This window comes from Phyllostomus hastatus, unplaced genomic scaffold (assembly GCF_019186645.2).
Source record: "Phyllostomus hastatus isolate PE091 unplaced genomic scaffold, TTU_PhHast_1.1 phas_contig_113, whole genome shotgun sequence".
NCBI lineage: Eukaryota > Metazoa > Chordata > Mammalia > Chiroptera > Phyllostomidae > Phyllostomus > Phyllostomus hastatus.
The window spans coordinates 14,378,958-14,397,541 of NW_025333530.1; the positions used below are offsets into that span (position 1 = coordinate 14,378,958).

General features: G+C 41.7%; 1 protein-coding gene across 5 annotated transcripts in view; it reads right to left on the reverse strand.

The window, feature by feature from the left end:
• Positions 1-341: 341 nt before the first annotated feature.
• The window catches only part of JAML (junction adhesion molecule like), a 59,620-nt gene continuing 41,377 nt past the window's right edge, over positions 342-18,584 (reverse strand). For 4 of the 5 annotated variants that reach the window (XM_045840361.1, XM_045840353.1, XM_045840333.1 and 1 more), the window contains 6 exons: positions 13,506-13,618; positions 10,722-10,956; positions 7,883-8,021; positions 5,813-5,921; positions 2,528-2,614; positions 342-842 (listed from right to left, as the gene is read on the reverse strand). In XM_045840361.1, the coding sequence (XP_045696317.1) occupies positions 759-842; positions 2,528-2,614; positions 5,813-5,921; positions 7,883-8,021; positions 10,722-10,956; positions 13,506-13,618 (767 nt within the window). In that variant the 3' untranslated portion in view covers positions 342-758. The remainder of the gene's footprint in view (positions 843-2,527; positions 2,615-5,812; positions 5,922-7,882; positions 8,022-10,721; positions 10,957-13,505; positions 13,619-18,584) is intronic. The other variant, XM_045840342.1, reaches the window with a different exon arrangement.

Sequence of the window (18,584 nt, forward strand, 5' to 3'; positions counted from 1 at the left end):
GCCAAGAGTTAAATCAATGGCTATCCACTTTGGCAATCCATGAGTATAACTTCTGAAAAAGACAAATGCCCAAGCTCCACCCAGGAATTCCAAGATGCCTCTGGTGTGCCTCAGTAGAGTTACCAGCCATTCTGATACCCAGCCAGAATTAAGAAGCACTGGGTTAAATCCTGGAATGTATTCCTACCCCACTTCCAACCCCTCCAAAACTTTCCCAGGGCCAAAAACAGTTCCCAATAGGTTAAGTCACTGTGGCTTTCCTCCAGTCACTTCAGCTCTTCGAGGATAAGTTCCTGACCAACGCACCACTCACCCTCAGCCAGTGTATAAAAACAGGATGATTTCCATAAACCACATTTATTCAGGGATAATGTGCCAAAGGAATCATTTAGGTTGGTTTTTATTTCTGTGATTCTTTCCAGTAACTCATCCACAAAGAACACCATTCAAGCTGAGGGTCTGATCAGATAGCATGCTTGACACTGCTATGGCAGCTCAGCCAGGGTCCCCAGAGCCAGTGTCCCACTGCAGAGGCGTCAAGTCCATGCTCCTCTCATTGAGGCCTATTCTTGCAGAGTTGCCCCATCTTTCTGCCAGGCTATGAGCCTTCCATCTTCAGCCCTTGACCAACAGATGAGGCAGGAGGACAACTGGAGGGTGGGGGGTCTGTAACAACTGGTGCAGCGACTCAGGACACACAGAGGAGGGTCTCTGCCACTCCTAAAGGTGAAGGGAACTCTCATTTCTTCTTAAAAGGCTTACTCTGGTTTTGGCATTTCCCCAGCTGACTTTTTGTCAAGTGGGTTATTCGGTCCTGACCTCAGAGAAGGCCAAACTGGGTGCTACAGGGAAAGGGAAGGAAGAAACACGAAACACATTTGTAAAAGTATTTAAATCATAATAGTTATCACCTATTGAGCTCTTTGCATCTATGTGGCCCAATTCTCAATTTCATATGTATCATCTCTTTTGATCCTCAGTACCTGAGAGGTAGGTATTATCATTCCCACTTATAAGGATGAGAAAAATGAGGCTCAGAGAGGCTAAACTACCTGCCCAAGTTCATCTAACTTCTAATTCAGAGTCAGGATTTGGACCTGGGTCTGTCCAACTCCAAAGCTTGTGATCTTGGCCACTGTGCTGTACAAAGAAAGGGGACACAGCATGGTGCCTCTTCATTTAAGTGAACTTAATTCCAGGAAAAAAATCAAAGATTCTATGCTACCTCTGCTCCCTATCAGATAACACCTCTATACCTGAGGTCTCAAACAAGTAGCCTACAGGCCAGAATTCACCCACAGACTTATTAATTTGATACACAGTGTTTTAAAATAACTTGACCAGGCCCGGAAGGTCTTTGAGTTTGTGGCCCTGGCCTCTCATTGCACTTGCTTTATTGGATCCATTTCAAGAGGACAGAGGTGCCATTTTCTGCAATTTAAATCACAAGCACCTAGCACTAAACATGGGGAGGGTAGCTTTTTTTCTGCCAAAAGTATCACCCAGGTGGGTGAACACTGCAGTAGCCACAAGGCAGCTGTGTCAGTAGGTCTCTGAGTGGCAGGAAGAGTATTACTGTAGTATCACATGGCAATAATGGGAGAGGGATGGTGGAGGGAATGAATATATTCAACTACAACTTCAGAGTGGATATACTGTTTCACTTGGTGGAACCAGGCCAGGTCTCTGACCTTATACTTCCCTGGCAGAACCTTTCTCTGCTGCAGTCACCAGGGAGTCATGTGTCCTCACTGCTGGTTCAACAGGAACAAACACAAGCCATCGCCTGCCCCTACAAACAGAGGAGGCTGGCCTTCCTGAACGCAGCAGAACACTGCACTCTTCAAGGTCTGGTGCCTATAGTCTACAAATAGCATCGTGTCCCTTGCCAGCTCACTTCTTTTGTCCTTACCCCTGCTCTTGACACTCCAGGTGCCTTTTCTAGGTGCTGTACTTCTCTGGGGAATTGAGCAAAGAGGAAGAAGAAATCAGACCCCACATTATGATATGGAATTTTGCATGCAGCCTTCCTAGCAGTTGGATTATGTCAAAGCATAATAAGTCACAGAATAAAAAAATCTAAGAGTTGGAAGGGACCTTTTGATAGAAAACAATCCCTTGCAACACAACGATTAACCAAGGGTCTATGGCATCCTCTTTATTAGGTTGTATTTAACCTAAGAAAGGATATAAGGATCTAGGGTGCCCTCTTCACTAGGTTCTACTGATGAGGCAGAGGCCCTTTGCCTACCCCACAGTAAAGGTCCCACTTTCACCACTAAAATCAATCACCTCTAGCCTTAAATCCCCATAATACTTCAGTTGGGCAGGAAGGCAATTTGAGAATTACTCTTACATCTGGCCAAGTTTCAACTTCTGACTTTCTTACCACTTAGAAAAATCTCTGCCCTCAGCAGTTACCTCCCCAGGTGACCTAGCCACATCCACTCCCGAGAGGCTGCCACATCCTTCCCAGGTCCTCCCAACCTCCAGACACCTAGCTCAGCTGGGCCCAGAATCATCTCACCATTGTCATGTAGGTGGCCTCTGATTTCTCACTTGGTTCTTCTTCCTCTATCACCTCCCGTGTAGTTATTGAGGAATAAACATGGTTCTAGAAGGGAAAAAATGGTATAAATGTTCCTAAAAATCAGCAGATCTTCTATGACAGAGAAAAGGCCATCTGCTAGTATTCACAGGGCATCAGCCACCAAAACTGGCAGGTTCAGGGTGATACTGAAAGCCAGAGAATTATCAACAATAACAATAATTCAGTCCTCAGTGTTCCACAAAATTAGGGAAATTAACTTGTCAGCAAAGAGCACTTTATCTTAAGAACCAAATTCTTTGCTTCAAAAGCCAAACAGTCTTTGTTTGATAGGTGTTTGGGTAGCAGCAGGAATCCTTATCTTGACAAATTATATCTACTCTGTGGTTATTTCCTACTAATTAGAGTCATGGCAGGATGGCTGGCATTAATCAGCAGCTAATTTGTTGTCAACTCTTTCAGAGTATTTATATGGCAGGAACAGCCCTCTCTGATCTTCAGTTCTGTGGGATGGGGGTACTTTGTGATTCCCACTTCTGTCATTATGTGGGGAAGTAATGCTATCCAGTGAAAAATTCTTGGGCTGCTGGAGGCCCTGCATTATGCTGTGAGAACATCCTATTCTTGGGTCACAAATAGACTAAAAGATGGAAAGGTAAATGTTCCAAAAGGGGAAAGAAAGAAAGAAAAGAAAGAAAGAAAAAGGAATTCAAGGAAATGAATCCATTTCTCAATTTCTAGTAGTAATCATTCATAGCTCCATTACAAACTAATGTGGAAGAGAAAATGCTTTTTGATCCTCTCTTTCTAAAGGCCCCTGAATACTTAATCTTGACCATTAACTCCTTCACTTAACTCCCAAATGTATCACAATTCTCCTTTGCAGTTACACATTGTCTCACAGACTATGAAACACTTGCATATTATGATGTTATTTGAACCACACAACAGGGCAAATATGTTTGTCCTTATCCTGGCTTTATTGATGAGAATGCTGAGGCTCAGGGAGGCAGCAGAGCCAGGCTTGAACTGGGGCTTTCTTTTTTTCCCCCCTCCAACCTACACACCCTCTCCCACTCACATTCCCCCCCTTCAGTTCATGTCCATGTGTCGTAAGTTCTTCAGCTTCTCTATTTCCCATACTATTCTTGCCGTCCCCTGTCCATTTTCTACCTACCATCTATGTTACTTATTCTCTGTACCTTTTGCCCCTCTCTCCTCCTCCCACTCCCCTGTTGATAACCCTCCATGTGATCTCCATTTCTGTGGTTTTGTTCCTGTTCTAGTTGTTTGCTTAGTTTCTTTTGGTTTTGTTTTAGGTGTGGTTGCTAATGATTGTGAGTTTGCTGTCATTTTACTGCACATGTTTTTTATCTTCTTTTTCTTAGACAAGTCCCTTTAACATTTCATATAATAAGGACTTGATAATGATGAACTCCTTTAACTTGACTTTATCTGAGAAACACTTTATCTGCCCTTCCATTCTAAATGAAAGCTTTGCTGGATAGAGCAATCTTGGATGTAGGTCCTTGCCTTTCATGACTTGGAATACTTCTTTCCAGCCCCTTCTTGCCTGCAAGGTCTCTTTTAGAAATCAGCTGACAGTCTGATGGGAACTCCTTTGTGGGAGACTGTCTCCTTATCTCTTGCTGCTTCTAGGATTCTCTCCTTTATTTTTACCTTGGCTAATGTAATTATGATGTGCCTTGGTGTGTTCCTCCTTGGGTCCAACTTATTTGGGACTCTCTGAGCTTCCTGGACTTCCTGGAAGTCTATTTCCTTTGCCAGAATGGGGAAGTTCTCCTTTATTATTTGTTCAAATAACTTTTCCACTTGTTGCTCTTCCTCTTTCCCTTCTGGTACCTCTGTAATTTGGATGTTGGAATGTTTAAAGTTGTCCTGGAGGTTTCTAAGCCTCTCTTCATTTTTTTGAATTCTTGTTTCTTCATTCTTTTCTGGTTGGATGTTTCTTTCTTCCTTCTGGTCCACTCCATTGATTTGAGTCCCAGTTTCCTTCCCATCACTATTGGTTCCCTGTGTATTTTCCTTCATTTCACTTAGCATAGCCTTCATTTCTTCTTCTAATTTTCAACCAAATTCAACCAATTCTGTGAGCATCCTGATCACCAGTGCTTTGAACTGTGCATCTGATAGGTTGGCAATCTCTTTGTCACTTAGTTGTATTTACTGTGTGGAGCTTTGATCTGTTCTTCCATTTACACTTTTTTTTTTTTTTTTGGTCTTGTTGCACCTGTTACAAATGAGAGGTGGAGCCTTAGGAGTTCATCAGGGCGGGTCAACCCCTGTTGCTGGGTTGTGATGGATTGGGTTGTGATGCTGTATGTGGGGGAGGGGTTCAAGAGGGAACAATGGCACTCGCTCCGCTCTCTGTTGGATTTCAGTCACTTCTGCTGCTTCCCCCAAGCAAACTGGGCCCTTCTGGTGCTGATTCCCGTGTGGGTAGGCTTGTGTATGTTCTAGGACCCTGTGGGCTTCTGCAACAGACTCTCCTGTGAGGCTGGGAGTCTCTCCCAGCACCTCAACCCCCCATAGGTGTTTTCAATTGGTGTTTTGAGGCTCTATTTGCCCTCAGTGGGACCCTGGGCTATACGGTCTGTCTCACTTCCCAGTTTCGCCTGGTTTATCTGTGAGCAAATGTGGGACCGCTGGTCTGACAGCAGCCTCCTGTGCCGTGCCCCACTCCACAATCGCTGCCTCACTGCATCTGCCCGCTGCTACCCTATGCCAGGGTCTGCCAGCTGCTGCCTTGAGCACCTGGGGTCCACAAGCCACCACCTTTTTTTGCCACAACCCCTCTTTGCCCGGCTGCCCAACTCTGCCCCTCCTACCAGTCAATTTTAACTCCTTGGTTGTCAGACTTCCATACACTTCAATTTTCTGTCAGTTCTGATTGTTATTTTGTTTCTAAATTGTTGTCCTTATATTGGTTGTGTGAGGAGGCACAGAGTGTCTACCTATGCCTACATCTTGGCCAGAAGTCCCACACTCATCTTTTGAACTGGGGCTTTCTGACTAAAAGTCCAGCTCTTTGCTCAGGCCCTCCCAGGAAGGCCTGACCATCCTGGGCTGGCCTCACCTGCCCTCCACATGAAAAGCCCCAAGGGCTTTTACTCCAGTGGTGATGACTTCCTGAGCCCCTGCTCTGTGCCAGCCACTAGCCTAAGTGCTGAGAGATAACAGTGAGTAAGATACGGGTCGCAGAGGAATAATAACACTACCATCCTGATACAAAGCAGTATTCACCTCACCCTCCTTGGCCACAGCAGCAAAATGGCAGAGTTCTTCTCTTACCTCTGCATGAACCTTCTTTGTGTTTTCCAGACTTTTTACCAGGGTTGTGGAAGTTATTGAGCTGCAAGACATGAAACACATGAAATTAACCAGGTACCACTGTATATTCAAGGCTATATCTACAGAGCTTTGTGAAGAGAGAATCACCAAAGCAGAAGCTATTCTCTCTAGACTCCTACTCAACTCTACTTGAAGTCTGGGAGCATATCTTTCATGGAGAGCAGGAGATAGTTTGGGCTGAATTACAGCTTCCACTTCTCCATCATCACTCTAAGAACTTTCTGTCTATAACAATGTAAGGTGAACAGAGCCAAGCCATTTTATTAGACTTTATTATCTCTGAGTACTAGGGAGATATAGCTGTACTAGCAGGGGATAGCAGAAACTCAGCTAGACATCATTTCAAAAGGCCAAGATGAATTATCCACACAAACATCCCAAACTGTGAGCTCTTTTTTCCTGGTCCTTAGCCTTTGATATCTTGACCATTTGCCTTCTAAATTGCTACTGAATACATTTTCCTTTTTATCTATTTTGAGGTAGACCATATCTATTTAAGGTAGACCGTAAAAAACAATTAGGGTTAAAGTCAGGAAAAAAAACCCATATTTTTTTGTCTCAAGCAGAAATATTTCTATTGTATTTGCAGATTATTAAGTTGTATATTCTCATTATTAGATAATTCAAATAATACAGAAATTCAGACTACTGGAGGCTGAAATTCCAGTAAACTCCTTACCTTCATGGGACCCACCTTCTCCTTTATCCTAAATATCACTATTACTATTTAAGAAATATCCTTCCAAAACTTTGTCAGTGTAAGCATAGGTACACCCCCACAAAATATATTTAAAATATATGCTGCTGAAATGAGCGCAATATAATTTCCTTCTTTATAAACATGAGATCATACTATATAGTCTATAACATGGAATTGGACATCTAACCATGTCATTAGATACAGGGTTGTGTGGTATTTCATTGAATGGAATACCAATTCTTTAAAACATTACTGTTCTGACACAGAAGGTGATTTCAACTTTTAATTATAATCAATAATACAGCAAGCATATTCATGCACATGACATATCAATCTGATTAGTTCTTTAGAATAAACAAGTAGACATGGAAGTGCTGCTCTTCATTTTGAAAAAAAAAAAACTGAGGTCCATAGGGAGAAGTGATCTGATATGAAACCCAGGTTGTCTAATTCAGCATGCCCAGAGCAAAGACCCTGCCAACCAAGTTCAAAACCAAGTTATAGGACCCTTAGAAATGGGAGTGCAAATGTGGCAGGCATATGCACTTTCTGCAGAATCCATGTTCCATGGGGAAAAGAGACTCAAAAGTCAGCATTACTTAATCTTAATGAGGGCCCTTTCCCATCGACACTATCTCAACAAGACAGCTAGTCAATCTATCCTAGCAAAATACTTCATCAACAGTTGGGTAAACTGAGGAATGTACCTGCCAACAGCCAATGAAACTCTAGTGCCCAGGCCAGAGCATCTGGGCATTTTTGAGATACTAGATGAAATTAAAGCCTTTAAACATACATTTCAACAATAAATAACTTAGGACTTCAGGGCATCCATTCAAAAATAGGCTGTCAAACTAGAATGTGGTCTTTTAAATAAAGCCACTAAAGCCCTCAAGATCTGGTTTTCTGTGTGAAACATATATAGTAGACAATTTAAAAATCATCTCTCTCAGGCATTGAATGGTACCATTATAATTCATGCTTAAGACTTACATTCTTAATCATGCTCTACTTAGACCACCCTTTGTAAAAGAGCTGGCAATGTTTGTAAGAAATAACAAAGTGAATGAGGATGATGTGGGAATGTGCAGCAAGGTGTTCCAGGAGCAAAGACAGCAGGGTCACTATACAGATGACATCTAACTGATGTCACCCTCTGTAAAACTGGCACAGTTAGGGCCCTATCATTCTCTCCCACTTCAGGTTAGAGGCAGTCCTGCACCTCTAGCCTCCCAGCCCCAGAGGTGAGAGTAGCCCTGTACCTCTTATTCCCATAGGTCCTCTTCACAATCAATATCAGAACAGGAAGCAGCAGGATAGTGACACAAACGATCCCCACAATGGTTACCAGCTGATTACCACCCAGGATCTCAGGTCTGGAAGCTACTGGAGTCACCAATGCTTAGGAAAGGAGAAAAGCAATGAGAGGTTCTCAATATTCCAACAGCTGACAGCCCCACCAGCTACATACAAAGTAGCAACAGTCAGGTCAGGAAGTTAGGGGAGAAGGCCAGACTCTACTCCATGTTGAAACACTAGGACTCCTCCTGTCACTGTTAGACTGAGAGCCGAAGTCTGGCCCCCTTTCTTACTCCTGAAGTATAGATTAAGGTGGGCAGGAGAAGGGAACAGCACCTCACCTATAGTAGAGTTTTCTTTTGCATTAACAATTCTATCTTAAAATGTGGTTTACCAAATGACATAGAAATAACAGACATCTTAGAGGCTACTGATCTTTTTATGGGAAGCGATTCTTTCAAATGGATCTATGATTCAACACTCAGCCCCATGGACATGATACCAAGTAAGATCTTTGGAGACACTTCCACCCATATGGTACCCTTCACTAACTCCTCAATTCACTCTAAATACATACATCACAGACCTCGTGGGCACCAGATATTACTAGACATGGAAGACACAAACATGAAAATGCTGGTCCTTGCCGCCAAGGAGAGGGAAAACCATGTAAACAGAAAACCAGACTGCTAGGTGCTATGACAGAAGTCTATACAGGGTGCAGAGGAACACAGAGAAAAGGGTACCCAATTCTATGTGGATATGACAATTTGTTAGCCAAAGTTCTAAAGTTTGAACTGAGCTTTAAAGGGAACATCAAGTCTTAAAGGGAACATAGGATGATGCTTTTAGAAACAGTTCCATGCGCTGGGCTCAAAAGTTGCACTGGTGGGTGGACAGGAAACTGAGTTTAAGTCATAAAGGACCTTGATGATCTCAATCAAGAATTTGGCTTTTTTTTCTGTAGGCAATGAAAAAATTATAGGCAGTGGAATAGAATGTTGAGATGCATGATTTAGAAAGATGCATGAAGAATGAACAGTAGCTGAGAATGAAAGCAGAGACTAGTTAGAGGCCTACAGTCTAAAACACAGATAAAGGCAATCAGAACTAAGGTGGTAGGGATGGCCTGGAAAGAAGGGAGATTCAAAGTCAGTAGCAGAAATGACAGGACTTGTTGATCTGTTAGTCTGGGGGTCATGGAAAAGGGAAGAAGCAAGTACAACTCCCAGGCACCCAGTTAGAGAACTACATAGATGGTGGTGGCATTAACTGAGGTTGAGGTGATGGGATGGGAAGAGGTATGCCAGGGGAGATTTGGATATGTGGTATTTGAAATATTTGTGGTATATCTGGGTGGAGCTCACGCAGATATATAGAGACAGATAAATTGTGTCCAGCATAGAATATGCTGAATATATAGACTGTAGTATCCAGTACCATTGAGGTAAAGACAGCTGAGGATATGAGATCCAGAGTACCATCTCTATATCCAAGCTAGAATAGGAGTAGAAGCCAGAATGCAGTGCACTGAGCAGTTACCAGGAATGAGATGAGAGACACTACATACAGTACCTTTGCAAGCTATTTGGCTGTCAAGAAAGAATTTATAATTGACTGTGATGAAGGTTGCACAACTCTGAATGTACTAAAAATCACTGAGTTGTACACTTTAAATGGGAAAATTGTATGGTATGTAGGTTGTATCTCAAGAAAGCTGTTTTAAGAAAAAGAAAGATATAGGATGAGAGCTAAATTAGACATGGACACAAGGTGAGAGGAAGACTTGAGCATATTTATATGCTGAATGGTAGAAGCCAATGGAGAGTGAGTGAGAAGGAACAGAGAATGCACCTGAGCACAGGGATTTGGATAAGCCCAAGTAGAAAGGATGGCAAGGCAGAGATAAGGATGAGGGCAGATTATAGACATATTTGTGGGTGGGGAAGACTTGGAGGTTGAATGAGCTCCCATTTAATGGCTTCAGTTTTATCTGTAAGATTCAGATTTGTGAGAGAGAAGAAATCTATCTGCTTTGCTTCTGTCTTCAGCTGGGACCCTTTACTATTTAACGAGAAGGTACCTCCCTAGATTTAAGTCTCTGGCCAGAGGTATTGAGATGTGTTCCATCCTCACCCCCACCCCCACCCTCAACCAACCACAGCCAACCCCTGAGGGCCCCAGTGTAAGGCAAAGTCCACAGGCCACATCCTGACTGCTAAAACTGACTTATAGTTTATTAACCTCTCTCAGTCAACACAACTGAGTCTTTATTTGCCTACAAACTGGCCTCAATGCATAGCGTTTCCCAGAATACAGAACCTTTGCTCAGAAAACCCCTCTTTCTGGTGCTGCTCCCTTCCTGTTTTTTCTGTTCTTTGCTGTCTCTCACCAGCTCAGGATCATTCCCCCTCAACTACAGAGCACACAGCCTCTTTTTTCAAGTTAATTAAAAATGACTTTGAACATCAACTCCAGTTCATCTCTGAGTTCCTGTATCTTTAAGTTGGTAGGTTGTGCTGACAATGAGTGGCATCTGGCAAAGGGCTGGTGTTCACTAAATATTAGCCCCCTTTTCACTGACTTTTAGCAAGACCACAATTAGGGTGAGGCAAACAAGGTGCCCAGGGCAACAAATTTAAGGAGACATCAGTCTCAGGGTCATGCAAGTACAATGTCAGCATCTGAGAGTGATGCCCCCTTAAGTTTTGCACACTAAAAGCCTCTTGGACCTCACCCTACTCTGGGCCATACCTACTAGCTATGAGGTCCCTCATCCCTCCCCAACCAAATGTTAGATACTTTGGGGCTCTTTCTGAATCACATGTAGCACAATGGTTTTTCTGAATGTCAGGTTCCCCAGGTGAATACTGCAGGTGTAGCTTCCTCTGTCAGATTCCTTCACTCCTTGGAGCTTGATGGAGCCATCATTGCGGGCAGTGTTCCCCACCAGGTTTACACGGTTCTGGAAGCGGCCCCCATACTGGTGGTACCCACTAGGTAATTTTTTGGTGTAATAACGCAACATAATCTCCTCCTAGAAGAGAAAGGCAAAATGTATGAGACTGCTACAAGGTATGCAGGGAGGTGCTGGGAGTGGGGAAGGTTGAGAGCCCCTGAATGTGTAGCCAGTATAGGTATTATCAGAAAATATTAGATAACACAACAGTGTGAACACACATGTTTGTGCTGGCATGTAGTTATGAACAACTGTTCCATCTGCAGGGGGGGATGAGGAAGTAAGAATGAGGGAGCTTAACTTCTTACACTACTCTAGTAAAAAAAAAAAGTGGAAGTATACCTTTACTCTTTATGACATTTTCAATTGGGTTTTCAATAGGAAATCTGAAACATAACTAAAACTGAACTCCAAGTTTTTCCCCAAAACCAGTTCTTTCTAGTCTGTCCTAGTTTGGTAAATGGCAATGCCTTCTTCCAGATGCTCAAGCTAAATATCTTGGAGTCATCCTTAACTCCTCTCTTTCTTGAACAACTCATATCTAAAATCCCTCAGAAAATCCTATCACCTCTACCTTCAAAATATATCCCAAATCTAGCCACTTCACTTCTTCCATGGTTGTCACGGGTCCAAACACCATCTCTTACCTGGATTCCTGCAAGGAGCTTCCTTACTTGTTTCCCTACTTACTCTCAAGTACAGTCTATTTTCAGAAGATAAGTCATTAGAAATATAAGTTAAATTGACCATATTTATTTAACATATTTCTAATGACAGTAACCAGAGGGGAGGTGGGAGGGGATAATGGGGGGAAGGGGGCAGGGTTTTCAGGAACATGTATAAAAGACACATGGACAAAACCAAAGAGGGTAGGATCAAGGTGGTAGTTGAGTATGGCTGGGGTTGGGGGAGGAGTGGGGGGTAAAATGGAGACAACTGTACTTGAACAACAATTAAACAAAAAATAAATAAAAAGAAAATAAATTTAAAAAATAAAAAGGTTAAAACAAACAAAAAAAGAAATATAAGTTAAATCACATTATTCCTCTGCTTGAAACCCTCCAATGGCACTTCCATATTTACTAAAAGTACAGACACTTTTCCTCTATGATTTAATTCTACTTGTTCCACTTGTTCTTTCCTCACCTACTTGGGTCACTTCACACCAGCCATACTGACCTCCTTGCTGCTCCTTGAGTACTGGCCTCAAGGCCTTTGCATTTGTTCGTTCCTCTTTATACCTGGAACACTCTTCTCCCCAGACATACCTGTGGTTCCCTTACTTCCTTCAGACTTCTGCTCAGATGTCACCTTTTTAGTGAGGCCTCCCTAACCACCTCTATAAAATAGCAACAAGACTCTGCTTTCTTGTTCTCCATAGCCGTTACTATTACCTAACACATTCTGTATTTATTTCTTCATTGTTTTACTGTGTATCTTCCTCCATCTTGACTGTAAATCCCCCATCAGGGTCAGGGGCTTTCACTGCATATCAGATGCTTAAAAAATACTTATTAAGGACTAAGTGTTGGAATTTTTAAATTAAGGTATATGAACATTATGATTTTTAAAAGCTTTTAAGAAAAGTTAATGGGATGGGAATAGAGACACAAAGATGAATAAAAAGACCTAGCCCCTAACCTCTTGTCTCTTGTGATTCAATTCACAACTCAAAATGTCAATTCTTATTCTATTTTCTGTTGTGATTCACTTAGTGGATGACATTTCAATGCATGATAAGTCCCCAGAGGTGAACCTGAGACTGTATATAATTGCCCATGATCCACCATGATACCACCCATTCTGACCTACTCAGACAGCATATAGGAATCAAGTAAGTTTAAATGACTTTTTTTATAGGGATTACCTGGAATACATCTTAATTTATAAAAGCTAAAACTTTTATAAACTTTGCACCTTAACTTTTTGAACAGAAAGTTATTTGGCATGTCCCTAAAACATAGCTTGACCCATAAGTACATCACCATGTCATAGTTGATATCCCTGGTCTAGTGAAATAACGTGCTGTTTACTGCTTCAGAGTTCTCATGAACTACTCACCCTGACCCCCTGGGATCTATTGTACTAATCCCAGTATCTGAAGCACCCATAAAGACAGAGGACATTCCCTCCATCACATAAATGGGGCAAGGGAGCACAGAAGAAAACTCACAAAAATAACCCAAATAAGAATAAAGATGTAATCGTTCTTATGTATAGCCCATAGCTTTTCTGGCTAGGCCACAAAAATCTCCCTCATTCTCCCACGAACTCTCCAAAGAGAAGAAAGGAAAAGAGGGAGGAAACTAAAATGCAGTGGCCAAGTCATATACAAATGCTTTACATGGACTTATATATGTGTCTTCACTACCCTAAAAGTTATGCATTTTCTTCTCTTCCTCCTCCTTCTTCTTCATTATCTTCATTAGAGTTATTTTTCCCAAGAGGAAGCTAAAGTTGCTCAGCCATGTAGCAAAGCTAGGAGAAGGCCCAGTTCTGACAAGATCCAAAGCCCAAGCACTTTCAATGCCACCACATGGCACCTGATGCCTAGATTCTCCTTCTTCCCTACTGTCCTGACACCTCGGCCAGGGGCTTCTTCTACACAGATGGCTCCTCCTCATTACCTTGGTGTGCTCCTCTGGTGAGAACATCCAGTCTACCTTGGTCATGAGATTCTCTTCTGTGCTCTGGAAAACACATTCCATTAGGGCTGAATCACCCACATGGACTGTGAGCTCTGGGGATAAAATGATAAATCAAGTTAAAACCAAGATTTAATCTATAGAAGCCAAAGAACTTCTAGAAGAGATAATGTTTAGCCAAAAATCCTCAACGGTAAAATCAACATTACCAACCAATACGGCACACATTCTCTCCACAGATGATTCAGATGACCCTGTATGGACAAAGTATTCAGAAGCCTCTCACTCAAACCAGCAAGATACACCAATGGTAAGAGGATACCCTTTAGCTACCTACATACATCAAGTCTGAGGGGTTCTGTTGTCTTCATACTACAACAAACACTTTCTGGTCTTCTTTGATGCTCTTCTCCCTCCCCTTTGCAGAATTTTTCCTATGAGCCTCAATTCCACTTCCAGTTTATACTAAGAAAGTAGAGAAAATCTTGAAGCCTACTACTTTCTGTTCACCTACTTAGATACCCACATCTGCTTTACATAAACAGGAAGTAGAAAGTTACATGACTCTCTCTCTTATATATATATTCCAATGGATTTTATATATATAATCCACTGGATCTTGTGGCTGAAAAAATGAATCATGGTGACTCTTCTCGGCTTCTCTTATTCTTTTTATAAGTTGTCTTAGGACAGTTCTGGCTACAGAACAGGTCACAAGATTCCTTGCTAATTAGGCCAAGACAAGAGAGAATTTTCCTCTGAATTTAGTTTCTTTTTCAATCCTTGCCCCCACTCCCCACCTGATCCCCCTTCTCCTGCTTCTGGATTCTCAAGTCCTAGGCTCTTCTGTTTATTTTATAAGTAGCTGACCCCATCATATGTTTACTGTATAAGTCATTTCAGGAGGTCCTTGAAAAAGGAAACAACTAGAAAGATGTTTCTGATTTTTTCAATGATGTACTACACAAATCAACCACAAAATCAGTTACAAAATGAAAAGTGGATGGTATTTAGGGAGTCATAACCCTAGGTCTTAACTGGACAAAGTTCCTTCAAAAGACCATTAAGAAAAATTCATGAAGAAACAAACACAGTGCATAAACTGAACTTTCCATCCAAATTGTTTCCCTGGGAGAACATTAACTTCCTGCCCAGCAGGCAAAATGAATAATGGGAGGAAAGCAAAAGAAAATATTATGAACTTGAAACTCTATAAACAATAATAAAGTTTAAAAAATGTTTAAATGACAACAGCCAACACACACACACACACACACGGAAAAGAAAAGAAACTCTGTAGAGGGAATTATTTTGAAAGTAATAAAAATTCACTCCAAATACCAGTAGAAAAGGAACACCCTTTAATTCAGCAACACATTAAAAACTGAACTCTTTTTTTTTGTTGTGTTCAATTACAATTGTCCCAATTTTCCCCCCATTGCTATCCCCTGCCCCATCCACTGCCCATCCTTCAGTCAGTCCTCACCCTGTTGTCCATTACCATGGGTCCTTCTGTAATTTTAATATATTTTATTGATTGTGCTACTACAGTTGGTACATTTTTTTCTCCTCTTTTCCCCTCTGTCCTGTACCCACCATACCATCATTCCCACTCCTTAGTTCATGTCCATGGTTTGTACATTTAAGTTCTTTGGCTTCCCCATTTCCCATATTATGTTTAACCTCCCCGTCTAAACATAGCTCTAAACAGGTATAAAATGTTTATACCTCTAAACAGGTATAAACATTTTATACCTATCATTTATGCTTCTTATTACCTGTGCCTTTTCCCCTATTCTCCCCACTCTCCCTCCCTGCTGATAACTCTCCATGTGATCTCTATTTTGGTAAATTTGTTCCTGTTCTAGTTGTTTGTTTAGTTCATTTGTTTTTATTTTTTTAGGTTTGGTTGTTGATAGTTGTGAGTTTGTTGTCATTTTACTGTTCATAGTTTTGATCTTTTTCTTAGATAAGGCCCTTTAACATTTCATACACTAAGGACTTGGTGGTGATGAACTCATTTAACGTGATCTTATCTGGGAAGCACTTTATCTACCCTTCCCTTCTAAATGATACCTTTGCCAGACAGATTAATCTTGGATGTAGGTCATTGCCTTTCATGATTTTGAATACAAATTTCCAGCCCCTTATTGACTGTAAGGTTTCTTTTGGGAACTCCTTTGTAAGTAACTGTCACCTTTTCTCTTGCTGCTTTTAAGATTCTCTCTTTATCTTTAATCTTGGGTAATGTAATTATGATGTGCCTTGGTGTGTGCTTCCTTGGGTCTAAATTTCTGGGGACTCTCTGAGCTTCCTGGCAGCCTATTTCCTCTGCCAGATTAGGGAAGTTCCTCTTCACTATGTTTTCAAATTAGTTTTCAATTTCTTCCTCTTCCATTTCTCCTTCTGGCACCCCTATGATTTGGATGTTGGAACATTTAAAGTTGTCCCAGAGGTTCCTAAGCCTCTCCTTATTTTTTTTGAATTCTTGTTTCTACATTCTGTTTCAGTTGGATGTTTATTTCTTCTGCTCCAAATCATTGATTTGAGTGATACAGGGCACTGTTGGTTCCCTGTATATTTTTCTTTATTTCACTTTGCATAACCTTCACTTCTTCCTTTATTTTGTGTCCTTACTCAGTCGTTTCTTTAAGCATCTTGATTACCAGTATTTTGAACTCTGTATCTGATAGGATGGCTATCACCTCGTCACTTAGTTCTTTTTCTGGGGTTTTGATCTGTTCTTTCATTTGGGCCATATTTCCTTGTCTTGGCACATGTTGCATTGTAAGGGGCAGAGCCTTAGGTAGGGCAGGGCTACCTACTTTGCTCCATTGTGGCACTGTATGTGGGGGAGGGATCAGAGAGGGAACAATGACATTTGCTCAGCTCTCATCCTGTTTTCAGTCACTTCCCCTGCTACCCACAAGTGAATTAGGCCCTTCCAGTCCTAATTCCCAAGTGGGTGGGCTTGCGTATGTTCTAGGACCCTGTGGGTCTCTCCAACAAACTCTCCTGTAAGGCCGGGAGTTTCTCCTTCCAGCTCAACCTCCATAACGTTTTTTTAGTCAGAGGTTTGGAGGCTTTATTTTCCCATACTGGAACCCTGAGTTGCACACTCTGTCTTACTCCCCAGTTGTTCCTCCTGGTTTACCTACATGCCAATATAGGACCACTCACTCCGCCAGCCACCGCCTCGCCCGGTCTGCCAGCCGTCGCCTCACCCACACAGTTTCTCCAGTCACCGCCTTGCCATGAGTCCTTTCCAATCTGGCTGCCCGTCTCCACCCCTCCTACCAGTTTCGATGAATGTTTTTTAACTTTAATTTCTTGGTTGTCAGATTTCCACACAGTTTGATTTTCTAGCAGTTCTGGTTATTTTTTGTTTTTAAATTTGTTGTCTTTTTGGTTGTGTGAGGAGGCAAAATGTATCTACCTACACCTCGATCTTGGCCAGAAGTCTGGTCCTTTTTTTTTTTAAAAGACTTTATTTCTTTTTAGAGACAGGGAAAAGGAAGGAGAAAGAGTGGGAGAGAAACATAAATGTGTGGTTGCCTTTCACTCACCGCCCACTGGGAACTTGGCCTGCAACTCAGGCATGTGCACAGACTGGGAGTCACACCAGCCACCCTTTGGTTCACAGGCCAGCACTCAACCCACTGAGCCACACTAACCAGGGCCCATGTGTCCTTTATACATGTCCCTTGACTAGACCCTTCCCCTTCTTTCCCCCGTTATGCCTGTCTCCCTCCCCTCTGGTTACTTTGTTCTTTATTTCCATGTCTCTGGTTCTATTTTGCTCATTATTTGTTTTGTTCATTAAGTTCCACTTATAGGTGAGATCATATGGTATTTGAATTTTGCTGCCTGGTTTATTTCACTTAGCATAATGTTCTCCAATTCTATCCATGCTGTCACAAAAGGTAGGAGTTCCTTCTTTATTTCTGCTATGTAGTATATTCCATTGTGTAAACGTACCACAGTTTTTTGGTCCTCTCATTTACTGATGGGCACTTCGGATGCTTCCAGCACTTGGCTATTGTAAATTGTGCTGCTATGAACACTGGAGTACACAGGTTCTTTTGAATTGGTGTCTCAGGATTCTTATAATCCCAGCTGTGGGATCACTGGATCAAAAGGCAGTTCCATTTTTAGTTTTCTGAGGAAATTCCATACTGTTTCCCACAGTGGCTACAACAGTCTGCATTCCCACCAACAGTGCACTAGGGTTCCCTTTTCCCCACAACCTTGCCAGCACTTGTTGTGTTTATAATGGCCATTCTGACTGGTGTGAAGTAGTATCTCATTGTGGTTTCATTGTGCATCTCTCTGATGGCTTGTGATGCTGAGCATCCTTTCAGCATATGTCTCTGTGCCCTCTGTTTGTCCTCCTTGGAGAAGTGTCTGTTCAGGTCCTTTGCCCATTTTTTAATTGGCTTGTTTGTCTTCCTGAAGTGGAGTCGTGTGAGTTCTTTACATATTTTGGGAATTAAACCTTTGTTGGAGGTATCATTTGCAAATATATTTTCCCATAGAGTTGGCTCCCTTTTCATTTTGCTGATGTTTTCTTTAGCCATGCAGGAGATTTTTAATTTGATGTAGTCCATTTATTTATTCTTTTCTTTATATCCCTTGCTCCAGGAGATATATTGGCAAAGATATTGCTGCATGAGATATCTGACGTTTTACTGCCTACGTTTTCCTCTAGGACTTTTATGGTGTCACACATATATTTAAATCTTTTATCCACCTTGAGTTTATTTTGGTGAATGGTGCAAGTTGGTGACCTACTTTCATTTTTTTATACATATCTGCCCAGCTCATATAATTTTCCAAAACTGAATTAAAAAGAAGCAGAAAGCCTCAATAGACTGATAACAGCTAGTGAAATTGAAGCAGCCATCAAAAAGAAAAACTCCCAGCACACAAAAACTCTGGACCAGATGGCTCACAGGCAAATTTTACCAAACATTTAGGGAACAGTTAACTTCTATCCTGCATAAACTATGCCAAATAATCCAAGAAAATGGAAGACTCCCAAACTCTCTTTATGAGGCCAAA